At 39.0% G+C, this 26,905-nt stretch overlaps 2 protein-coding genes across 2 annotated transcripts in view; one reads left to right on the forward strand and one right to left on the reverse strand.

Moving 5' to 3' along the window:
• Cntrl (centriolin) overlaps positions 1 to 8,794 on the forward strand; it is a 90,380-nt gene extending 81,586 nt beyond the window's left edge. Inside the window, exon 43 of the transcript XR_007210279.1 lies at positions 8,783 to 8,794. The gene's annotated coding sequence lies outside the window, so the exon portion shown is untranslated. The remainder of the gene's footprint in view (positions 1 to 8,782) is intronic.
• Rab14 (RAB14, member RAS oncogene family) lies at positions 114 to 25,692 on the reverse strand. The gene is made up of 8 exons (XM_048340849.1): positions 25,415 to 25,692; positions 14,284 to 14,342; positions 13,142 to 13,195; positions 11,787 to 11,964; positions 6,690 to 6,756; positions 3,902 to 3,989; positions 3,570 to 3,600; positions 114 to 2,374 (listed from the first exon to the last, which is right to left on the reverse strand). The coding sequence occupies exons 2-8, from the start codon at positions 14,333 to 14,335 to the stop codon at positions 2,197 to 2,199; spliced, it is 648 nt and encodes a 215-aa protein (XP_048196806.1). The 5' UTR covers positions 14,336 to 14,342; positions 25,415 to 25,692; the 3' UTR covers positions 114 to 2,196.
• Positions 25,693 to 26,905: the final 1,213 nt, after the last annotated feature.

Consider the following 26,905-nt stretch of genomic DNA (forward strand, 5'->3'; position numbering starts at 1 on the left):
CTCTTTATACAACAAGTAAGCACAGTTCTGCAATAAAAACTGACAATGTACACCAAATAATTCACCTGAAGAAAGTAGCTTCTACTATATAGTTCAGAAAAAAATGCGACCAATTTTAATCTAGATACAGGTACTTTATTTACAAATATTTAGATTAATAGCATTTTGTTACATCAAATGAATACAGCAGTCTGAATAAATCCTTCTGTCACAAAAACAATTAAGACCCATTGTAACTAACTTTGGGAATCAGGGTATTGCACCTAATAGACAAGCCTCAGTCCTTAGTTTGTATATCCCAATCCGTGGTTTGCTTTGTTTTTTGTAAATATATACACACCAGCAGGTCATGGTCCCAGGGCGAATCCCTTGTGATGCAACAGCAGAAGCAAAATGGATCACTGCAGGTCCTGAACAGAATAAACCAATCAATATACTCCAGGAATCTTGTTTTTTGAAAAGTTCAACAGAGGGGGGGAAAAAAAAAAAAAGGATGATTCCACAAACAAACCAAATCCTGTTTTCTGCACACTCCAGTTTGGGCTTTTATTTAACATGGAATATAATACTCTGGAACTACCACTGTTTATAACCCAGAAAGATGTAACTATGTTTCAGTGTCTGTAAAGAGGGATTTAAAATGTGTATTTTAAACAGCAGTTCAGTCAAGTGCTTTTTAGTAATCAGTTCAGGCTTACCTATCCTACACCTCAAATAACTTCTCAATTCCCAGCCACCAAACCATAAAAACTAGAAATTACTCAACAGAAGTGAAGAACTTAGTAGAAATTGTTTGCTGTCTAAAACAGTAAGACTGTTTCTCTTACAAGCTGTTCCTTCAGTAGCCAAACCTCTTGGCAAAGGTGGTTACTTGTACTTACTTTGTATCAGCACAAACACTGAACCACCATTAGAAACACTTTTCCCTTTTACAAAACAACTTATTCCAACATGACATAAAATAGCCCCTCATACTGTGAACACAAGGGATAATCTCAAAATTTCATTGTAGTGTTAAAAATGCACAATTAAAAATCCCTTAACAGCTGACCTGTGGTTCTGACCATCTGGTTCAGAATCTGACCATTCCAAGAAGATAAAGGTATAAAAGCTTAAAATGTGCAATAATAAACCCAGCCTTTTTTCTTTTTCTATACAGTAAGGCAAGAATGCAGCCTGTAATGCAAAACGTTTACAAAAAGAAAAGCAGGTTAGCACATTGTCGATTGCACAAGAACAATTAAGAAAATCAGCAGGTGAGCCACAGTGCAAAGATGGAATAGAATCTGCTAGTGTTGATCCGCTGATGCTAGGAGCTTTCTCCAGCATGTCCCCAAACACTGCCAGCACCAAGGAGCGGAGCCAGTACTACAGTTGTGAACTTCTTGTGTGAAATGGAAGGGAGTACATGGTCACGTATAGGTCATACTGTACAAACTGGTATTTTATACTGTTCCAAAGCCAGTAATCAATTTATTTTCTTCATTAAAATAATATACACAGAATGTAGTTAGTTCGGTTCCTTCAAATTTTATACATATTTACTTTCTGTTAAAGAGAAAAGGATAAAATGATGTGAAAAAAAGATAAAGCTATTAAGCACAAGAGAAAAGATAAATATTTTTCCTGTGCAAGGCCAAGACAGAAGCAAACCTCATCAAGAAAAATGCTGCCCCCTACAATAGGGAATTTATCCAACAAAAACAAAACCAAAGCAGTTTTATAGAACCCCTTCTCTACCACCGGAAGTCATTTCTTAGCAATGAACTATTGGTTACAACAGCCAAACTTGAACAGTTAAAGACAGGAGGAAGGCTGAAGGTACCAAATTAAACCGTACAGTGAGACAAAGCCTTGCCAAAAAGGAGGGTAAAAATCATCAAGTCCAGCATCAGTGCTCAGTTTAAATCATAGATCGGTGACAGATACCTACCACGAGGACGATTGAGGGGGGAAAAAAAAGTCTAGATTTACCATGCAGGAGAGATTTATTACTCTACTTGCCTTTGATAACCTGATTACATCTAGTTGTTTAGCAGTTTAGTATTGTGTTAAACTGTTTTTTTACAATAGAGTTGTTTTTTTTCTTTTTAATTAAACCCAGTAAGATGTACAGAAGACAACAGGCAGTAAAAAGTACTGCTTCCAACAGACAAGAGGTGAAAGGTCAAATGAGGGGCCATGGCAAAGAGGTCACTAGCAGCCACAGCCTTCTCTCTGGGGTTGGGGTTCACTGGTTAGCCGTCCTCCCTGCGGGGCTGAGGGTTTGTGTTGTACACCAGACTCGGCAGCATTCAGATCCAGGCTTCCATCCTGAATGTTCTGGTAGATTTTCTTGGCAGCCTCAAGGAAAGCATCTTCTACATTTTCTCCCCTAAGAAGCAATGGACAATTGATTCCAGGACCACAGATTTCTACCAAAGTAAGATATTATACACTGACCTTTGTTAACCTTTAGTCAAATGTCATGATGTCTTCAACTTAGCCATTGTCATCTAATAAGAGATTATCAAAACACTGAACTAAGAGAATAACATGGAAAATGTTTCCTCTGGAAAGCATATATAAAGCAGTACTAAACATCCTACTTGTTCTAATCACTAAAATGCTACATGTTAACAAATACAATGTAATTGGCAGTTTCCGTGACATGAGAGTTCTCCAAATGTTCTGAAGAGCACTCTAGGATTTATATCATCTGAGAAGGCATGTGTCAACTGTGCTGTTTCTATCATGCAGTATGACATAGTCATGCTTAGCCATGTTCACCATTTAGTTCAGTTCTATTGAAACTAACAGCAAAGGTAGTGAGACTTCACAGAAACAGGTTAGCACTCCTTGCCACTGCAAAGGTAACAACAGATGACATGATGACTTGGGACTGGGAGTAGTTCAATAATGGACTTGGAAGCACCACTGAAAAATACCAATTATGTTTCTAATTAGACACTATTTCTAAGTTATGTTTTTTGTTTTTCCTTAGTGCCAGTCCTGTGGCTTCAACTGTCCCTTAGCTTTTTCACTAAAAGCTAGTTATTAGTGCTTTACCACTTGAGCCACAGACCCATTTCTGGCCTTTTAGTAGTTAACTGGAGATAAAGCGTCTCAGGCTTGCAATCCTCTAATCTTAGCCTCCTGAGTAGCTAGGATTACAGGCATGATCCACCAGCACCTAGCCTAAGTTATGCTTTTTAAGGTGATATATGAAGTATTATATAGGCTGGCCAAACTAGAGTTGAATTTCAGGTGCTAAACTCAACCGCAGTTACAAAAGTGAAACATTTTTAAGATGTAAACAATTTTATTAACCAGGGTTACCAATGGATGTAATAATCAAGTTATAATTTTTAAGTAACAAAAACAAATTACATTTTGAAACGAGAACAGGAAGAGATATCTGCTAATTTTTCTTCCTGTCCTAAGCATTATACATGTATATAAGATAAAGTAAATGATACATATATACATATTATGTATATATGACATGTGCTATATATGTACACATATACATATACAGTCTACTTTTAGAAACTGAATATAACTGAAAGATATACAGTCCAAACACTTACGTTTTTGCACTTGCTTCAAGGAACAATAAACCTAAAAATAAACAGGCTATAATTAGGACATTTCAAAGTTAATTGACAAGAACATTCCTTTGGAACTATCTGTAAGCTGCCAGTACTCCTACCAGTCTTTATAAGAGCATGTGATTCTGAAATATAGGAGCTGTCATGAAATAATTATATTCCTCCTAATGTGAGTTTCATAAATATATTTTATCCCTTCATTACTGAAATTTTTGAATTTACATTTTTTTAAATTGTCCAATCTGTAGTATTGAAATCCCACCACCTTGCCTCAGAAACTCTCCCAAGTGTGGTCATTAAAAGAAACCCACCATTTTCTTCAGCAAACTGTTTGGCTTCTTCATATGTAACGTCTCTCTGTGCCTCCAAATCTGCTTTATTTCCTATGAGAATTATTACCTAGTTTGTGATCAAAAGAAAGATATCTTAAAACAAGGAACCATTTTAAATCAAACGTGCAAATTTTGAGATTCAAAAATATTGACCAAACAAAATCACAACTGAGTTCAAAAAGGAATCAAAGAATTAGCATTATCCTAGGAAGCATAAAGGCATTAGTAAGGGCTTAGCAACGACATAGGTAGAAATGTTGACAATCTTTCAGTAAAAAAAACTTTTTTTCAAGTGAGTAAACCATTGTGGTCTTTACTGCAATTTTTGCTGTTGCTTTTACACTCCCTTAAAATGCAAAATATTATTGGTTTTGCAAATCATTAAAAACAGACTGTGGGTAAAATATTGCCCAAAGACAACAGTCATTACACAAATGGTCTAAGGCAAAGAATATTTGAGTAAGATTACCTAAGGGAATCTATAAAAAGTCTACAATTAGGCCTGAATTGTGTAAACATGAACACCACTAGGGAAGAGGTTTCAGAGCTTTCATCTAAAAGGTCAACGTGGGACTCTCAAGACATTAAAACGGACAAGCACTAGCTCAACTCGTTCAGGCTACAGGCAAAGAAATTAAAGCTCAAAAGACAACTGGACTTCAGTGGTACAAGCACATTAGAACCCAGGTACAAAGTCCAAATTGACCTACAAAGCAGTATTCCCAAGCAGGAGTAAGTTTACAGTAACTAATAATACAAGGTGTACATTCATGGGGGGAATGAAGAGCTGGGAGTGTGGGATGAGGGCACAAGTTCAATGGATTCAAATTCAGGTTTTAGAATCATTTATGCAAATTATATAAAAATTAAAGAACTCTATAGTTTTAAGAAAAAAGGAAGCATAGCCTTGGAAAACCAGAGTATTTGGCCTTTACTTAGGAGAAAGGAAGATGAATGGATAAACCAGGGCACAGGTAGAATCTACAGCTGCTAGATTTCAGTTTTTACAGGCTCTCATGTGGGGCTGTACAAAAGCGTATTCTTTGCAGTTTTGTCACCAGCATAGTTATATGTCACCACCATCACATCACTACAAGGAACTGCTCTGGGCCACCAAGTTTATAATCATACAATCTGCGTTTTTGTAAAACTCGACATAATGCCCCAGAGATGTGCCTTAGTTGTTGCAGGTGTTAACAGTTCATTAGTATGTTTTCCAGAGTAGAGAGGCATACATTGTTTCACTTTTCACCTGTCCATGGCCAACTGGACTGCTTTCAGTGTTTGGCTATTCATCTATACGTTACTGTACACCAACAGTGGGTCTAGTACAAAAATGGTACCGTTGCTGGTATACATTGTTAACTGACTTTCAGTTATGACTTAAGACTGCTATTTGAGGCTGGGAATATGGCCTAGTGGCAAGAGTGCTCGCCTCATATAAATGAAGCCCTGGGTTCGATTCCTCGGCACCACATATACAGAAAATGGCCAGAAGTGGCGCTGTGGCTCAAGTGGCAGAGTGCTAGCCTTGAGCAAAGAGAAGCCAGGGACAGTGCTCAGGCCCTGAGTCCAAGGCCCAGGACTGGCCAAAAAAAAAAAAAAAAAAACACCAAACAAAACAAAACACCAAGACTGCTATTCCCCACTAAACCAAGTCTTACCATTGACTGTATATATACTTGGCTTCTGCTAGGTTCTGGGACACACTAGGCTTGTTCTTAAGAAGACCAGTCCATCAGAGCTCAGTGATATTCCCCTATTGTTCCTGGAATGCCCTCCAATTATGTAATGAAACCTTACCCCAAAATCAAGCTAATACTCCACCAGCCTATAAAACTGATTTCTTCAGCCAACCCTGCTCACCCTGTTCTTAGTACACTCCATGTCTAATTCATTTTAGTCTGCTTTGCAGCACAGTTGTCTGTACACCTGCTGGTTCTCTCGCAGATCAACTATAACCTCTTAGGAACCAAGAACACAGGTTCATCTTTGGGTACTGTCAAGTGTGGTGGTGAGATCATTAAAATCTCAGTATGTCTTAGTTAAGAAGTTGGGTTTTTTTTGAAGCATGCAAAATACCTCTTTTAGGGCTGGGGATATGGCCTAGTGGCAAGAGTGCCTGCCTCATATACATGAGGCCCTGGGTTCGATTCCCCAGCACCACATATACAGAAAATGGCCAGGAGTGGCGCTGTGGCTGAAGTGGCAGAGTGCTAGCCTTGAGCAAAAAGAAGCCAGGGACAGTGCTCAGGCCCAGAGTCCAAGCCCCAGGACTGGCCAAAAAAAAAAAAAAAAAAAAAAAAAACCTCTTTTAATTTAAATTTTATTGAGGTAATTACAAATTCACATGAAGTTGAACTAACAGATCTCTTGTGTTTTCTCCAATTTCCTCAGATGGTAACAGTTCATAAAATGACTGGATTTCTTATTAGATTACAGTCTCCACTTGACCACCCCATTAACAAATGATTTCATTTTAAACCACAAATATAATAAAAATCAAACATAATAGAATGATAAACCTGAAACAATGAGAATTGAAAAAAATTCTTCAGTTAATATAAGAATAAAATCAAAACTAGAAATGGGGGCATAGCTCAATAGTAGATTGTCTACAGTGCATGAAGCCCTAGGTTCCATCCCCAGCACTACAGAAAATATAAAAATAAAAACTAAAGATGTAGTATGTCATCCATAATACTCAAATCTTACAAGGAGGCTTTCTTGTTTGAGTTTTTGTACAATGTGATGTCATTTAACTTACAGTATTTGGATTGGTGAGATTCCTTGCATCTGTCAACCAGCTGCTTAAGTGGTTATATGTACTTCTTCTGTAAAAACAAATTTTTAATTTGTTGATTTCTATATACAATTGCCATTAAAACAGGAAACATAAAATAGTCGCAATATGGCCAGGCAAGGTGGTATGCACTTGTAATACCAGCAATTGGGAAGCTAAGGCAGGAAGATGGCTAAGTTTCAAACGATACCTAACAAGTGGACTACATAAGATCCTGTCTAAAATAAAATGCACATGCACACACACATAGTCTTATATATTATCAATAGATCATAAGTGTATTTTTATTTTGACTAGTTTCTCTGAAGGAAACTTGTGAAACAAAATCAAAAAGTTCTGGGAAAACTTTTTCTTTAAGACACAGTCTAATTTCTCACTGCCATGAGGCCCAGGCTGGCTTCAAATCTCAATCTTCCCAAGGGCGGAAATTACAATTATGCACCACACCACATCTGGCCTCAAACTCATTTTTAAGTAATATAGTATTCAACAACTATGCTAAAGACATGTCAGAAGTAAGCTGTTTACATTTGAACAGATCAGTAAGCAAGGAACATAGAAAACTGATTTTAAAAAGTCTAAATCAGAGCCAGGCACTGACAGCTCATACTTGTAATACTAGCAACTCAAGAAGCTGAGATAGGAAGATTATAGTTTGGAGCCAGCCAGGACAGGAAAGTCCATGAGACTCTTATCTCCAATTAACCCTCCAAACCCTGGGAGTAGAGCTGGGGCTCAAATGCCTTGAATTGAGCAAAAACAAAGCTCAGGGGATATAGTGCCCAGTCCCCATGATGTTCAAGCCCCAGAACCAGCATGAAAAAAATCAGAATCAAGACTTTCGATCTCAAGTGGAAACTAGCATTATTTTTAAATCATCCATATTTTCAATCACAAAATGGAGACAATGAATACTAAGTTGCTAAGCCAATGATACACTCAGTGGGAAACATGTTTGCTTCTGCATTCAAACTTTAACTTTAAGCAAATACCAGGATTTTAAATTTCATTAAAAATCAAGATTCTTTTTTTTTTACTATCTAACCCAGGCTGGCCTCAAACTCTTGATTCTCCTGTCTCAGCATCCCAAATGCTGGAATTACAGGTGTATGTATATGTTACTACACCCAGCTTAATAATAATTACACAGCATAAAAAGTGAATAAATCTCACTGGAAATTCAGAAAGGAAGTTTATACTACCTTGGTACTCTCATTTACCTCATAGTTAAATTATTTGGAGATTGAGACTGCACAATCGCTATTTTCTCTACTCCAAATTTTAAATACTCACACTTATCATCTGCACCAGCCAAGTCAGCCCAAAGACATCAAATCCAAATGTAAATAACTTAGAACAGTTAATCTTTTAACTTTGGATTTACTGAGATGTTAATAATTGCATTTCTGATTGATAATACCTTTGACTATTGATAGGCTTAATTAGAATGTAAAACCCATCCTACAGCTGAGGAATACAACCAAAAGGATCAAAATAAAAATTTTTAAAGATTAAAAAAAATCTTTACTTCCATTATCTTCCTCAGTTAACAAGTGATTAAAACAAGTATAAGCCCATAAACACATGAACATCACTGGAACTGTGGCTCAGTAAGCAAGAACAAGGCCTTGAATTCAAAACCTAGTGTGAGGGTTAGGGATGGGGATTGGGGTGACAGGAGAGCCCACAGGCTGAGCCCAGGGGCTCCGTCCTACCATCTTAGCTATACAGGAGGTGAAAATTGAAAGGTCATGGTTCTAAGCCAAATGAAACAAAAAGTCTGCAAGATCTCACCTCAATCAACACACAGTGGCATGTGCTTATCACCCCAACTATACAGAGTCTTAGGCAGAAAGACTGAGGTCCAAGACTGGCCCTGGGCAGAAACTATCAGATCCTTTCCACAAAATTATCTAAGCCCGACACCAGTGGCTCACACCTGTAATCTTAGCTACTCAGGAGGCTGGGAGCTGAGGATCATGGTTCAAAGCCAGCCTGGGCAGGTAAGTACAAGAGACTCTTATTTCCAATTAACCACCAGAAAACAAGAAGTGGAGGCTGTGGCTCAAGTGATAAAGCACTAGCCTTGAGCAAAAGAGCTCAGGGACAGCACCCAGGTCCTGAATTCAAGCCCCACAAGCAACCAAAAAAAAGTTATTATTTTAAATCCCTGAATATAGTATCATTCCATTATTCACTAATTTGCAATAGTAATGCTTTTTAAAAAATGGCTAAAACATTCCTAAATTTGGGTTGATGGATCAGATTGAACAATCGTTAAAAGCTTTGCTGTCAATTTAGAAAAGTGCCCTTGAAATGGATAAAGCTAGAAAAAAAATGTTAAGCCAGTCTCAGAGAGACAAGGGGGTACATGCTTTCTCTCCTATGTGGAAGTCAGACCTAAAATATAATCACATATGAAAACACATCCAGGGCCATAGGAATACATGCATGAATGGGGGTAGATTCTCATAGTGTAAACCCCTTTGAACAAGTAATAGCTTAACAAAATGAAATGCCAGGAAGCTGAAATACACTTATCTGGTGGTGTGAGGCTTTAGAAGAGGAGGCAGACAAATAAAGAGAGGAAAAGGGAGTAATAGAAGATACACTGTTCATTGTACACATGTGAATATAGCACTAGGAAGCAAGGGGAAAGGGGGAGGAGGAAAGGAAGGGGAGGGATGGGAAGAAGCACTGTAATGATTGCAATTGATCAAGAATGAGAGGTTTTATTAAGGCAAGAATTTTGAAGTTTGCAAAATATCAAGGATTAATAGAAAAATAGGGGAGGGGTCACAATTCCAATATCAATTGTCACTATAAAGTGCCAGAGTCAAGAAAGCATGTTTATAAAGCATGAAGTACCTTTCTTTCCAACAAGGTATATTGAGACATGACACATATACCATATTACCATTTTAAAGTATATATAATGTAGCTGTTGTATTATATTCACAAAGCTGAGCATTGATCATCACTATCTCATTCTAGAACATTTACAGGGCCCCAAAGACAAGACCCTGAGCCCATTAAGTTATGCTCTGCAATTCTGTCCACCATAGGTTGGCTTATTCTGTACATGTCATGTAATAAACAGAATCATACATTATGTGGCCTTTGGTGTCTAGTTTCTTTGATTTAGCATAATTTATCAATCTACCTATATCATACATCTCTCTCACTACTTCATTCCTTTTTACAGCAAAAAAATACTTCATTATATGGGCATACTACATCGTTTATCCATTTATCAGCTGATGGACATTCCCATCAACTATTTCTATCTATAGTACTTTTGAGGACTTAATAGACACAAATTGTACCATAGTATTACTATGCTTAAGGGTATGTTTAAAAGCAAAAGCCAATTACATTGTAAGTATACATTATCACATTTAAATTTACATTTATCACATTTAAATTTAATGCACAGAGCTTTTAAGTACATGAAATCTTCAGGAATACAGAACCCATAAAATGAGACAGCTCAGCATAGATGGCAAGATTCTTCAATAGTCATAACACCACTGACTATGTCACCAATGGCCCACTGCCATGAAGCACATTAAAGGATGTTTCACTCAAGACCACCCAGTCTGAAGAATTTATTGAAACTTTATGTACTGGAATTATGATCAATCACTATCTTTATTCTTACTGTAAGGTATCTTTATTCAAAGTGGCTTCCTCAATAAAAACTTAGGAAACTGCCAAATTAAACAAAGTTAAATAGTAAACTTCTTTATTATAGAAGCTGTCAGGGTCACAATATACCAGTGTGCCTTGTGACTCTTAAGGAGAAAATAAAGAATTTACCAAAGAAAAATGTATTTCAAATAAGATAAAGATAGCTCTCCTCACTAAAGAAGAGTCACACTGTCTTTGACTGGTGCTTCCCATCAACATGAAAAGTAACCCCTTTTTTTCTTTAATCATCTTTTGGGGAAGTTACAGCGGTTTAAGCGCAGGACCTTGAGCTTTGTAAGCAGTTGCTCTGCTTCTTCAGCAAGTCCGCAGTCCTTTTGTTGTTTTGTTTTAGTTGTTTTTCAAGTAGGGTCTCAGAGGCTAGCCATCTTCCTACTTATGACCTCCAGAATAGCTGACACCACAGACTGCAATGCCACGCTGGGTTTGTTTCCATAGGCTGTTCTGGGCCAGGCTGCCCTCAACCCAGTCTTCCCCATTCTGCCTACCAAGTGGCCAGGCTTACAGTGGCCAGGCTTACAGGCATGACCACCATGTATGTTGGATCAAGTGCTTTGAGTTTCCAGAAATAACCATGTTGATATTACTATCTTTTTGTGTATGGGCGGGGGGGGGGGGGGTGGCTACTAGTACTCAGGGCCTCGGCACTGCTCCTTAGCTTTTTTACTCAAGACTGGCATTCTACCACTTGAGCCCATCTCCACTTTCAGTTTTTTGGTGGTTAATTGGGATAAGAGTCTTAGGGGCTTTCTCACCTGAGCTGGCTTTGAACCCCAATCTTCAAATCTCAACTTCCTATGTAGCTAGGATTACAGGCGTCCACTAGTGCCAGGCACATGGTGACTAAATGTAATCCTGCTACACATAGTATTTTAAGTCACTTCAATACATGTTAGAACAAAAAAGAACTTAAGTAAATGAATAATTAAATAGTCAAGTGTTATACATAAATCACCACCTTAAAAGAAACACCTCAGATATACCAAAATAGCACCTTTTAAGCCTGAAGAGAAAGCATAAGAAGTTTTATAGTCCATCACACTAAACTAGCAAAACTTCATTTTTAACTCTTTGGTCGACTGATTTCCAGAAATTTCAACACTGAAGACTGAAAATAGAATGCCGTAGACATGCTTTTCAGAATTCCACCCACCAACTTCAGAAATGAAAATCAAGTTCTCATATTAAGTTTTATAGAAGAATTTAGAGAAACCATATATACCAAATAAATTTATTTACAATTATCTAACTACAAACTAAAGAATACCTAAATCAATTTTTTAAAAAACCTGCATTGTCCAAAGTAGATTTCTACTCCTAAGTATGAAGGTTGAAAAGTTATTTGCCTCTTACCTAGTAATATCATACACCATAAGTGCACCCGCAGCTCCTCTGTAGTAGCTTCGTGTAACAGCTCTAAATCGCTCCTGTCCTGCTGTATCCCAAATCTGCAGTTTGATTTTTTGGCCACTAACTTCAATTATTCTTGTACCAAATTCAACACCAATTGTGTGAGGACAATCAGCCATAACTGTTAAGGGTAAAAATAATATCCCAATGTTCAGAAAATTCCAAAGACTAGTGGGAGAAAATTCACTGAATAATCCAATGACTTATTAATACTTGTAGGGGCAGGGAAGAGGAGAGATAGCAAAGATCAACAAGAAATGTGACTGGGCTAAAAACAGTAAATATTAAGTTTTGTAGGCCAAATGGTATCAGTCACAACTACTCAAACCAGCTGAGGCATAAAAGCAGTCATAAACAATGAATAAAATAAGCATGGCTGTGTTCTAATAAAAGTTATTTACAAAACAAGCAGTGACTAGATTTAGACAACTGGTCAGTTTGCCACTGAATTAAAAATTTGCTAAGTAAAACTCTAGGAATTTAATAAATTCATGACAATTCCATTACACAATTTAAGCCTTCTAGCAATCTTTAACTATAACAATGATCAATGGCCATGGGATTCTAGGGGTTGTTAGTAAAACACTTATCAGTGTCTCCAAGAGAATCACCACATTTCATGTTATTTATATACTGATAAGCCATAGAATAAGTAGCCTTTTCCTCTTAAAATTAGGTGACATAAAATCTATCTCACTGTTCTTTAAGTACAAGTACACACATTGATGGACACTCCATAAAGCGTTATATAAATTTCTGTGCTAAGTAGCACAAAAAAAAAATCACAGAAATAATTTCAAATATTCTAAGAAAAAAATTCACCTATATTTAGTGCATCAGTTACAACAAACTGGTCCCTTTTCCCTATCATCCAAGAGTTATCTCTGCATCTTTATCAACTAGCTATAAATATAAAAAAAACTTCATTTTAGGTATTTCAAATCTGTTAATTGACATGGAATATGCAGAAAATGTCCCATAAACTATATCTATAATAAAGTTAAAGAACAAGAGATTTAAATTTGACCTTTATGCATTTTTATGTTCATTAAAAAATAAGAAATCCAAACAAGTAAATCAGATTATGTATCACATATACAAATCAATATATGTACATACTGGCAATAATACTCCATTCTACCTGTACCTATTAAAAAAATCAGTATCTGAAGATATCCGGGCAAATACTGGTAACAGTCATAATCAAATGCATAAAGTGTGCTGAAGATAATAACACTTGTTAAAAAGAATTGTAACAATAAAGTTACTAATGGTTCTACCTCACATATTGAACTTACATTTTTTTTCTGTAAATTGATGAAGCAAGCAAGATTTTCCTACACCCATGTCCCCTGTTTAAAGAAAAAGAAAAAAAGGTTCAGGTGGCAATTCTACTTCTTTCTCAATTACTCTTATAATCCTATGTAATGACCGAGATACTGCTTACCACACCACATCACAAATTTCTGGGGCAGTTAGGAAACGTGTATTTCCATCATAATGAATTCAAAAGATACATAGATCAGTTTTTACTGATAAATACCAACTGATCATTCCTAACTTTTCCTAGTGACATAAATTGGTTATGAATTATGTTTAATAAATAGATACCAATTGAAAAATTATTAAAACAGTATTTTTTACTTTGAGTATTTAACTTTGAGTTAATTTAAACTTGCCCTAACCCTACCCCCTTGGAATGTATTACAGACGCAAAAGCGTAACAAATGAGGTAGAATATATATAGCAAGCAAAAATAACAAGTTCAATTTTGGAAGCCTGACTCACTAGGTCCCCTGTTGTAGCTCCTATTTCTTTCAGAATTCCAAAAGAGACAAAACTTGACATTATATGACAACTATAATAGAATAGATGTCATCTCTGGCTCTGCTGCAGCAACTGTAACCCATGGCAAAGAAGTATAACAAAGTTACATAAAGTCAACATTAGATAACTTAGAGAACTCACTGAAAAGCAAGTGGGCTTTCAACTGTAATCACAACTATGCATGGATAAATAGCAATCAGATTTAAATTGGAACAAAATATTGAAATTGAAAGGGAAAGCACTAACATTACATTTTAAGTACATTGTACAACTTACTCTGAATCAAACAAAACTACCAATTCTTGTTATCTAGTGGGACCTGAGAATTTTCATGTTATTTTTGGAATATTTCAGCACTGCTAGGAAATGAATCTTATTCCCAAAATTAACAAGCTTTCCAGTTGTCTTCAAGAACAACCAACATCACTTCACTAGTCCTTAGCACTATAGCACAAAAGTACCCAAAACTACAATGCAAAAGGCACTTTATCTTTATTAAAAGAGTGTTAAGTTCTGAAGTGAGAAAATTACTCACTTCTACAAGACTGGTATGATTAAGTATTAAGAGCAAATGTCTTATATGTCAACAAAAGTATAAGTTAAATAAACTTACCAATAATAATATATTTAAAGATGTAAGAGTAGTTGTATGGTGCAGTTGCCATGGTGGCACTAGAAACAAAGAAAAAGATGTTACTTCAGAAATTTAAAAATCCAGACAAGTTATTTAAACTGACCATCACTATACATTCAAAGAAAATGTAAAGATGAAGCTGGATGCTGGTGGCATATCCTGGTAATCCTAGCTAATCTTAGATCTGAGGGTCATAGTTCAAAGCCAGCCTGGGCAGGAAAGTCCTTGAAACTCTTATCTCCAGTTAACTTCCAGGAAATCAGAAGTGGTGCTGTGGCTCCAAGTGGTAGTGCACCAGCCTTGAGGAGAAGAGCTCAGAGTTCAAGCTCCAAGGCAGACTGAAAAAAAAAGAAAAAGGAAGGAAGGAAGGAAAGAAGAAAATACAAAGATGAAACATGAAGCACACTGAGTTCAAACACAACGCTGGTTACAGTAAGGCAGTAAAGCTACATTCCCAAATTGATCAATACAAAACAAATATTCTCTTGAATCAGTGTTTCAATATTCTTACACTATCCACAAAATTTTTGTAAAAAACATACATACAAATAACTCTAATGTTTCACTTTATAAAACATCCAAAAAGAGGAGCTGGGAATGTGGTTTAGTGGTAGAGTGCTTGCCTAGCATTCATGAAGCCCTGGATTTGATTCCTCAGCACCACATAAAGAGAAAAAGCCAGAAGTGGTGCAGTGGCTCAAGTGGTAGAGTGTTAGTAGAGTGTTAGCCTTGAGCAAAAAGAAGCCAGGGACAGTGCTCAGGCCCTGAGTTCAAGCTCCAGGACCGCCCCCCCAAAAAAAAATTTAAAAAAAAAATGCCATTCTGAAAAGTTTCATAGAAAATCTTTTTTTTTTTTTTTGCCCCATCTGGCTTCAAACCATGATTCTCAGATCTCAGCCTCTTGAGTAGCTACGATTACAGGTGGAGCCACCAGTCCCCGGTTTTCAGAGAAATTCTTTGTAAACGTAAATATAAATTAAGCATTATAAATACCTTTTCCCCTAAGTTTTTTTTTTCCATTAACTGATCAACTTACAGGTCATCTACTTGCTCAGAATTGTGATTTTAAACATAACAGTATAAAAAGTACACTGATAGGGCTGGGAATACATGAAGACCTGGGTTTGATTCCTCAGCATCGCATTTATAGAAAAAGCCAGAAGTGGAGCTGTGGCTCAAGTGTTAGAGTGCTAGCCTTGAGCAAAAAGAAGCCAAAGGCAATGCATTTCAGGCCCTGAGTTCAAGCCCCAGGACTGGCAAAAAAAAAAAAAAAAAGTAGACTTTTAATATGAAACAACTCCTTTATACTCTAAATCAATACTTAGTAGACATCCAAAGAAACAGCAATCATATTTTTGAATTCCAAACCCAAATTACAAATTTTTTTTCTACAGACTCTTCTTAAAGGAGGGCAATTATTGACAATTTCATGTCTAATTTAACATAGGACCTTCAGGTTAACATATGAATTACTTGCCATATAATGCTCTGGCTGAAAAAATAATACTATAAAATGTGCTTTTTTGTTGGTGGTGGTGGTTGTGGGGCTTTAACTCATGGCCAGGGTGGTATCGCTGAGCCTCTTGGTTTTTGAGTGGTTAGAGATGAGTCTCATGGGGACTTTTCTGCCCTGGCTGGCTTCAAATGGTGATCCTTAGATCTCAGTGTCTTGAACAGCTAGGATTACAGGTGTGAGCCACTGGGGCCTGGCTAAAATGTACTTTTTATAACTGAAAACATTTTTAAGTTTATACATTAAGAGATATTCCAAAAGATCACAACCCATTTCTTACAATCAAGTACACTTGACCTAAACAATTCTCATTTCTGGACAGGATACAATGGAAATATGGTAGAAGAGGTGAATTTGTTCAAAATACACTATGTGTATGTGTTGAAATATCACAGTGCAACCCCCCCCACTACAAATGTACGCTAATAAAAAGTCAATCTCAATTCTCTCCTTTTAACAAATTAAAAATTTGTAAGGTATATGTTTCTAATTCTAAGTACATGCATATAGTCGCAACTATTCTGGAGGCAAAGGCAGAAAGACTGCTTACACTCAGGAACTTGAGGCCAGGCTAGGCAACAGTCTCAAATAGACAAAAATCTCTCCAGGTAATTCATGAGTGCTTTGAATATATTAGTCACAGTGCTCGGTAGCAGAAAAACAATACTGTTAACAGTTTCTTCTCATCAGTTTTCAGCTGAAGGAAAAATATGCACTCCTTTTATTCTATCAAGACTTTGAATTTTAATTTACAGTACTTTTTAGATATTTGATGTAATAGGAAAAAAATCCCATTACTAAACTAGGCGCCAATGGCTCAAACCTGTAATCTTAGCTACTCAGGAGGTTGAGATCTGAGGATCTCAGTTCAAAGCCAGCCTGGGAAGGACAGGCTGTATGTGGGCTGTGAGACTCTTTTATTTCCAGCTAACTACCAGAAAACCAGATGTGGTGCTCTGGCTTTAAAAGCTGTAGAGGGCTAGCCTTGAATGACAGAGCTGAGGGACAATGCCCAGACTGCGATTTGAAACCCCAGTACCAGCACAAAAAAATAAAATTCCTTTAGTGAAATTAACACCTCACTATGTACCATATCTCAAATATAATTTCAATATAATAAAATTTACTAGAAATGGGTTATAATTTCATGATTACTCCTTAGAGCAGGCTAGAACAGGAAGGATATTTATAGAATTATCAAGGAAGAGGAATTATTATTATTATTATTTTTTGCCAGTCCTGGGCCTTGGACTCAGGGCCTGAGCACTGTCCCTGGCTTCTCTTTGCTCAAGGCTAGCACTGTGCCACTTGAGCCACAGCCCCACTTCTGGCTGTTTTCTATATATGCGGTGCTGGGGAATTGAACCCAGGGCTTCATGAGGCAAGCACTCTTGCCACTAGGCCATATTCCCAGCCCGAGGAATTATTTTTTTGACTTCAAGTCTTGGGCCCACAGTGGCCCCAAATTTGTGATGCTTTTGCCTCAGCCTCCTAAGAGCTGGAATAACAGGTGTGTGCTAGGAATCTTTAATTGCCTTACATTACTAAGCAATCACTTCACGCTTCACTCTACATCACATTCAGTACAAGTCTTGCTCCACAGTGCAGTTTAACATGTTGTAACACACAATCAGTCTCCTACAACGTGAAGAACTCCCTTAACCAGTTTTTTTAGGAGTTTTTCTGGTTAGACCAATTCTGAACATGTTAACTTTCACCTCTTTTCTAGACACTAGGGAATCAAAACTTTTAAGAGAGATAGGTGCCAGGTGTAATCCTAGCAACTAAGGAAGCTAAGACCTGGAGGATCACAGTTCAAAGCCAGCCCAGGCAGAAAAGTCTAAGACACCATCTCCAAAAAAAAAAGAGAAAAAAAACTAGCAAAAAGCTAGGCTGGAGGTATGGTTCAAGTGATAGAGCACTGGCCAAACAAACAAACTGAGCAAGTTCAAGGCCATGATCTCAAACCCCAGTACAAGCCAAGAGAATAACAACAAAAACACTTTTTAAATGTACGTGCCCTTAAGTCTAAGATGCCAAACCAAAAGCTAAATATAAGGAAATGTTTTGTTCTTTTTTAATCTTTGATTTAAAAAAAATGTTTCTTAAAGTGTCAAGCACAGTGGCTCACACCTGTAATCATAGCTACTTGTAAGGCAGAGATAGGGGGATCCAAGTTTAAGACCAGCCAGGGCAAAAGACCCCATCTCAAAAAAACTGAGCATGATGGCACACGCCTGTAAGACCAACAACAAAGAAAGCCTAAGTGGGAAGAACACAGTCCAGGCTGGCCCACGTATAACACACTGAGACACTATCTGAAAAATAACTAAAGCATAAAGGCTGAGGCATGGTTCAAGTGGTAGAGTTACCTACCTAGCAAGCAAAAGATAACTTCAAAAAACCCCAGTACTTGGCTGGGGATATGGCCTAGTGGCAAGAGTGCCTGCCTCGGATACACGAGGCCCTGGGTTCGATTCCCCAGCACCACATATACAGAAAACGGCCAGAAGCGGCGCTGTGGCTCAAGTGGCAGAGTGCTAGCCTTGAGCGGGAAGAAGCCAGGGACAGTGCTCAGGCCCTGAATCCAAGGCCCAGGACTGGCCAAAAAAAACCCAGTACCACTAAAAAAAAAAAAGTCCTTAAGGGTTATTAACTTCACCTGTGTTACTTCTTTTCTACGTGAAAATGGTGTGGCTTCTCCATTTATTTAATTTTTAATTACCAAATTCTCTACCTATTCAAGATCAAAGTAATCACTTAGTTACTTTTTAATTAGTTTCTCTGGTGTTTTTCCTATTTTCCTTCCCTTTTGTAACTGACACTGAACTATATATACACTGCTTCCTTCTATCTTGTTATGTTAAAATTACAGGGGCTAGGGCTTGGCACAGTGGTAAAGAGCATGAAATGTAGTGTTCTGGGTTCAAGCCCCAGCTCAAGCGTGTGTGCATAAGTGTGTATGTATGTATATGTGCACATACATATACATATATGCACATACATACATACACATACAAACACACATACCAATTATGGCCTCTAAAAGTCCCAAGAAGTAACTTCAAATGCTCTAAAGTATAATCATGCCAGGTGCTGGTGGCTCACATCTGTAATCCTAGCTACTCAGGAGGCTGAGATCTGAGGATCACAGTTCAAAGCCAGATAGGGCAGGAAAGTTTGTGAGACTTATCTTCAATTAACCACCAAAAAACTCAAAGTGGAGCTGTGGCTCAAAATGGTAAGAGCTCAGAGTTCAAGCCCAATGATCAAAAAAAGAAGAAGAAGAAGAAGAAGAAGAAGAAGAAGAAGAAGAAGAAGAAGAGAAAGGAGGGCTGGGATGTAGTTCAGTGGCAAAGTGCTTGCCTAGCAAGTGCAACATCCTGAGTTCGATCCCCAGTACCAAAAAAGAAAAGACAAAAACAGAAAGAAGAAGAAAGGAAGGGAGGGAAGAGGGAGGGATGAATTACAACCCAATTCTAGTTGTACTAACTTACACACTACCACATAAAATGTTCATTAATTAAATACCTTCTGAGATAAGCCCTAAAGCAGAACTAGAGAAAAACAGTTAAGCTTAAGTTTCTAACACTGTAACACAAGTCTTCTCTTAATCTAATTATATTCTCATAGTTCATAGATATATGCAGCCAAAATTATATATACAAAGTGGAACTATAACTATGTTTAACACTGCTTAACAAAAGATTTCTCAATTGTATTTCTTAAATATGAAACACCAATTTCAAAGAAAGAAATATGTTGGCTAACTTTAGAAGGAGAAAAAAAATCTTCTATTATTTATGGGGAAGTCTACTTATTGAGAACTCAAATGTCCAAAAAATAGCTAAGAAATGGTCTATGGACATGTGCTGGTGACTCATGCCTGTAATCCTAGCTAGTCAGGATGCTGAAACTTGAAGATTGCAGTTCCATGCCAGCCTGGCAGGAAAGTCCATGAGACTCTTATCTTTAAAGAACCACCAGAAAACTGAAGTGGTGCTGTGGATCAGAGTGGTGGAGTACTAGCCTTGAGCACAAAAGCTCAGGGACAGAGCCCAGGCCCCAAGCCCAGGCCCCACAAATTGACCAAAAAAAAAAAAAAAAAATTACAACTAGATACAGAACAATTGTACTACAAGTGAAGTTTCTTAGGTGAAGGAACATTTGAGAATAAAGCATGTAACCATCTGCACTACTTTTTCCTATATTGTCTTACATAATGTGTGTGTGTGTGAGCACATGCACACCAATTCGGAGGCTGAAACTCAGGACCTGGGCACTGTCCCTAAGCTTTTTTGCTCAAGGCTAGCTTTTTGGAGAGAACTCTCAGGAGCTTACCTGCCCATGCTGACCTTGAACCACAATTTTCAGATCTCAGCCTCCTGAGTAGCTAAGATTAAAGACAGAATCACTGGTGCTTGCCCCATCTTATATAATTCTTAATTCTCATAACTCTATAGAGCCATCCCTGAGATTTGAAAAAAATTCACTAATTTGTTCAGTTTTACAAAGTGATTAAGTGGTAGAGCAACAACTTAAACCCTAAGACCCGATTCCATGATTTTCCCTACCTAAGATAGCTTAATTAGCAAAGGCATATACATTAGACTAATAAATTTCCCACTGTCAAGAGAAAAAAAAAAGAATAGGAAGCAACAACTGCACTCTATATTCAAGTGGTACTTCTTCTAAATATTAACTGTGTTTAATACTGGTTGAACAAAGGATTTCTCAACTATACCTCCTAAACATGAAACTACTGATAAGGTGAGAAATATATTTAAAGATGAAATGTGCCAATGCAAAAACCATGAAACGTGCTTTCAGTTAACAAAATTATAGGCATGTTTCTACCTCAGTACATTGAAATCTAAATGGTTATTACTAAATATGTATTGAATCCTAAGTATTATGACAAGAAATGAATACTTGTTTTCCATTTAGTCAATCAGACATCTCCCCTAATAACATTATACAAACATATAAATGATTAGTTTTGAAGGGTGACAATGGACACTTTCACACACATTGCTATAATGCCACATTTTGGAAACCTTATCAGTATTATTTAAACATCTTAAAAATAATCTGGTGTGAGGATCTGGATTTCACCCCCAGTTCCATAACAATCATCATTATTATCCAAATCACTACTGGACCAGAAATCCACTTAGAGGTAACCAATAGAAACAAAAGCTCCAGATCACAGAACAGGTAAAAGTGCATTCTAACACTAGTTTGACAGCATAAAACTAGAAACAGTCTATACTTCCCCCAGCAAAGAAATGACTTAAGTGAACCTTTTTGGAGAATGAACTATGAACTAATATGTATGCAGTTCTTTTTAAAAAGTAGATCCATAGACATTGATGTGGAAATATACCCACAATTTTGTTAAATGAAAAAAAAAATCATGTGGCAGAGTTTTGTGAGACAGTGTATCTCATTTTTAAACACACACTCAAATCCTGTATATAGGGGCTAGTATGTATATATGGCCTAGTGGTAGAATGCTTGCCTTGTATACATGAAGCCCTGGGTTCGATTCCTCAGTACCACATACATAAAAAAAGCCAGAGTGGCGCTGTGGTTCAAGAGGTAGAGTGCTAGCCTTGAGCAAAAAGAAGCCAGGAACAGTGCTCAGTCCCTGAATTCAAGACTCAGGACTGGCCAAAAAAAAAAAAAAATCATGTATATACAAAATATGGGAAAAAGATACACAGCAACCTATGAAAAATGTATACATGGCCTAAGTAGAAAAGGAAAGTTGTTAGCTTTCTTTACGTATTTCTGCAGTATCTTACAATGAGTATGTACTATATTTGGCAATATGTTCTGAAATACACTAGTGAATCTATACTATGTAAAGTTTACTACTTATTATCATCTATGTAAAGTTTTACATATAATTCTAATACGTAAATCAGTTTTAAAATAACCAAAAAGAAAAACTACTCATTAGCTAAGTGCAGGAGGCTCACACTTGTAATCCTGGCCACTCAGGTTGAGTTCAAGATTTCAGGTCCAATTCAGACAGAGAAATCCAAGAGACTCTCATCTCTAATTAATCAGTAAAAAGCAAGAACTGAAGGTGTGGATCAAGTGGTGGAGCCTCCACTCTAAGCCAGAGCCCAAGGCCCTGCTTTCAAGTACCAGTACCATTACAGAAGGAAAACAAAAGTTCATAGCATTTCTGACATTATCTGTATTCACTGATAACATAGCTATGAAGCCAACCATACAAACGGCCTCAAAATAATAACAACACCCAATAATAGAGGGCATTTTTTTCCGTTTTTCATAGTTTAATTCCTTACTGTCTGTTCTGAAGCTATTTTCTTCTATCCCTTAGAACACTGGATTGTTTTTACATAATTGATTAAGGACAACAGGAAAAAAAGCAACCCACTAAATATTCCTGGTCATCTAGTCTTTATCAAAAGCTTTGACAGTACTGAAGTGATCAAATAAGACAACACTGTCTCTTGCCTCCACAGAACTCAAGAACAGAAACATCCTGTGCTTACAGGAAAAGAAAAATGCTACTTGATTTGTCAGTCAGAGGAACACAAAATTTCTACAGTTAATCTAATAACTTAATCAAATTGATTAGTCAATTTCCTTTCCACAACAGTACTATAACCACTAAAAATCACGCATCCACTTTCAAGACAAACTTAAAAAGAAAAAAACAAAACAAAAAAACACCTCACATTTTGCAAGACATTTAATCTCACATATTTATGTCAACTAATGCAGACAAGAAAAACATAGGTGGATTTGGTTAGAATGTCAAAATGAAAGGAAAATTCTTCCAGCTAGTTATGGTGGGATGCAAGAAATAAAAGTACTCCAAAACTATACCTTTGTTGAAAGTACATAACCAAAAAACAAAATCCTCCACTTACTACTACTGAACAGAAACAGTAATAGTGAAAATTTTACTGATGCAAGACTGCTTTAATAGAATTTAGTGTGGAGAAGAAAAATGTACACAGATTGACCCAACAAGCTGATCACTGTTGACAATGGCTGATAGGTGTATGTATGAATGCTCAGTATACTACTTTATTTTGTGTGCTGTTTTGTTTTGGGGGTTTGCCATTCCTAGAGCTTGAAAAGCCCAGGGCCTGGGCTTTTGCTCATGGCTGGAACTCTACCACTTAAACCACAGCTCCAGTTTTTTTTTTTTTTGGTGGTGGTGGTTGATTGGAGATAAGAGTTTCAGACTTTCCTACCCAGACTGGCTTTAAACCACAATCCTCAGATCTCAGACTCCTGGGTACTAGGATTACAGGCATGAGCCACTGGCACCTAGCTTTTGTGTATGTTTTAAATTGTCTAGAGTAAAAAAAAAAAAATTAAAAGTAAAATATAGGAAGTGGTGCTGTGGCTCAAGTGTCAAAGTGCTAGCCTTGAGCTGAAGAACTCAGGGACAGTGGCCAGGCCCAGAGTTCAAGCCCCACAACCAACCAAAAAGAAAAGAAAATGTAGTGTTTCTCGTAGTACTGTTTTTTAGTTGTCTCCTGCTGCCTCTATTTTTAACCATACAAAAATGGTTCCAGCTTTTTAAAAAAAAGAAACTTCTCAATAGCCCAAAGCCATAATCTTAACATTTTCTTACATACCTTAAACTCATGCAAAGTACTTGACAGCTATAAACATCAGTTTTTAAAACACTAAATTCTGTTGCAAAGTTGAACCATGCAACACTTGTAAAAGGCTTCACATCTTTACAAAGTGCCTATTATATAGCCATACTACTTCACACAATATTTAATCCTATGAAAATATTCTACAAATAAGGAAACCAGGTCAGAGAAGTTACCTACTCAATATTGTATGTTGTATACTACTCAATGGAGAACTAGGAATAAGGTCCAGGACTAACTAAAGGGCTCAAAAGCCTTCCTCCTCTCATTCATTCAACACATATCAACTATGCACTATGTGGGCCTTAGCAATGTTGCAGGCACTGGGACAATAACTATATGCCAAAGCAATGTGCCAAGTGCTTTCTTTAAACCTCACTGAATCCTTGAAACAGCTCTTTAAAATGTGGACACAATAATTCCCTTTTATAGATAAGGACCTTGGGTCTGAGAAGTTAGGGAACTTGTTTAGGGTCACTTAACTGAGAAGTAGCTGTGCCGGAGAGGGAATCCTATGCCACAAGACTCCACAACCTTAACAACTCCATTCCTCAAGGCAAGAAGACCAAGTAAACTCATCTAAGCTAAACTTAAAAGGAAAACTTTCTCCTGGAAAGGCATGCAGGGAAAGAGAAATGCAAGGTCAAATCTATCCTCAATAACCATATCATCTAAAAGTAGCTGGAACTTGTACAAATATGCAATTATTAGTCAACTTAAGTAAAGCAGAAAATAGTAAATTGCCAAGAGTTTACACCTGAGTTCTGACATTTTCTCGCTGGTGGACCAACAGGAAAACACCTGCTCTCTGCATACCTGTTTCTTCACCTATAAAATGGAAATTCTGCCCCTGAGGTTGTGAGAACAAAGACTTGAATATGAGAAGACTTTAGGTCACAAAAGGGTAATTGGTTGTCATCTCATGCAAACAGGAAAAAAAGAATTAAGCTGCCACTATACACAGCCTGTCGGTAACCCTGGTCTAAATCTGAGTGCAGTATGGAATGCATCAGCCACCATGTGGGAGAGGCTTGTTTATACCATCTTAGCCGGCTATATTACAACTTCAGGCCTCAGTTTCCCATCCCTGTCCCCTTATAAAACGAGGATAACTCAAACTTCTCTCCCAGAGGCAAAGCATACATGTATGAGGACACCCCCCGAATCTGTTCCTAGCACCACCGCACAGTGCAAACCCCCGAAACATTCTTGTTGCATCTCTTCTTAAATTCTAGAAACGCCCAAACTTTCTCCCCCCTCCCTTTATTATCTCTGCACTGTTATGTAGTTGCTGGGCCTTCAAGGATGATCGCGGGCCTTATGGGGGGCGGGGGGCTCACTTGAACACCAGAAGCTCACAAGCATGGACCCACCGGCCCCGTCCCAGAGGGGTCCAAGGACTGGCTAGCGACGGCGACAAGGACAAGGACACCGGGGCTAGTCCAAGATGCCGGCGAGGCTGCGAGGTGCTACTGCTGCCTTTTGTATTCGGGGACCGACGCGGCCTTGCGGGATGGCAACGCCACGTCGGGGGCTCCCGGGTGACCAGACCGTGCGGCACGCGTGGGTAAACACCGCGGGGGTGGTCCGCCGGCGCGGGCCAAGGCGGCGGCGGCAGCAGCGAGGGGCCTGCGGAGGCCGCGCCGGAGAGGCGGGGAAGGCGAGGCCGGAACACACCCTTCCCGCAGCCTCGGGGATCTCCGCCGGCCGGGGTGCACCTGGGCGCCGGGGAGGCGCGGGAGGACCCGGGAGCCCCCCGCACGGCGTCCTGTCAGGTTCGCCGACCCCCGGGCTCGGCGCCGCGGCCTGCGAGGCCTGGCCCGGGGCGCCGCCCGCTTGCCTCTGGGCGCGCCGCCGTGCCACCGCGGCTCCTCGGCGGGGCCGGGCTCCGGGGCCCGAACTGGAGCCCGGGCCGGACGGACACTGCGGAAGGCCTGGTTACCTGGGGGGTTGCTGGTGGCTGGGCAGCTTTCCGGGAGGGAGGGGGGCTTCAGGACGAGGAAGACGAGTGCGGATGCGGCGGGAGAAGGGAAGGGGACGGTTGGCCGAGGCCCCGGCAGGGAGGCGGACTAGCCCGGAGGTGCAGACGCGCCGGCGGCGGCAGTAGCGGTGACGGCGGCGACTGCTCCTGCGGTTCCCTCAGGATCTTCCTCGGGCTGGTCCAAGATGGCGGCGCTCCCTGCACAGGGTTTCCTGTCACCCTCGCAATGGGCCGGACCACAAAAGAAGGGGGGGAGGATGCGCGCGCAGCCGGCGGAGCCCGGAAGAGGGTGGCGGAGGCCGACCTGGTGGCCACGCCCCTCCCTTGGTCTCCCCGCCCCTCCCTCCCCTCTCCTCCAGGCTCGCAGCGCCGCCGCCGAGACCCGCCCCCTTTGGCCCTGGTGCCTAAAGGGGCGGGGAGATCTCTGGGCGCACGCGCAGTCGCGTGTCCTGGGATGTTCGTGCGCAGGTGCGTGTGGATCCTGTTGAGGGTGCGCCTGGTTGAGGGTTGTTGCAGTTGGAGACTTTTAAACTACTTTTAAGCTACTTCTTGCCGGACTTTCCTCAGGTGCTGGCATGCTTTCAACATGTCTGTACTGATCGCTCCCATCCGTGGAGAGAAGCAAACTTCATTTTCTCAGTGGCCAAAAGTGGCTCACATGGACCCAGTCACTTGTCCAACATCTTGCAGCTAGGAAGCGACCCTTTCTGCCCAGTGTTTCACCGCTGTCCCTTCTTACCTTGCTTTAGGGGTGCCTTTTGAGAGAAGAGGGAACGAATGTTCTCACACTTTGTCCACCACCTGCCATCTTCCAAAGTGGCTTCTATTATTAGCACCGCCCCACAAAGTTAAGCCACCTTGGGGCAAGCCACAGGCTGGGTTGACTTTGGTTTGACTTTCTTGGGCTTAGGACGTTTTCACCTTGTTGGCTGTGGATATGGATTTATTTATTTTTGCCTTTCTGCATGTCTTATCCTTGCATTGATAGAATAAAATGACATGCAGGAAGGCATTTTCTTCCACCTAAAAGTTATTTTCCCCCCTCTTGACTCTAAAAGAGCTTAAAATATTCTTTGTGAATCTCTCTCTACAGGTGTTGTGGACCCCTAAGCATTGTGTCTCCAGTGCCGAGCAGATAAGGGGATCCTGCCTCAAAAAACACAAAATGAAGTTTAAACTTACTGCTGGCATTTAATACCTTTCATAAATGGAAAAGTGAGAGTTCATTGGGTAAAATGTATGGCCATTTACAAACCTTATTTTCAGAAAAGCTTGGGTACAAATCTCTTTTCTACAGCCTACTAATGGGTTGGCATAGCATGTGTCACTTGATTTCCCAGATCTTTAGTCTCTTTTACAGAAATAATGTGAGCATTATCTAACTCACATGGATCCTTACGAAAATTAAATTAGACAATGTATGCACCATGCCTGGAATTAATAAAAATTCAA

The sequence above is a fragment of the Perognathus longimembris genome, chromosome 1 (assembly GCF_023159225.1).
Source record: "Perognathus longimembris pacificus isolate PPM17 chromosome 1, ASM2315922v1, whole genome shotgun sequence".
NCBI classification, from domain to species: Eukaryota; Metazoa; Chordata; class Mammalia; order Rodentia; family Heteromyidae; genus Perognathus; species Perognathus longimembris.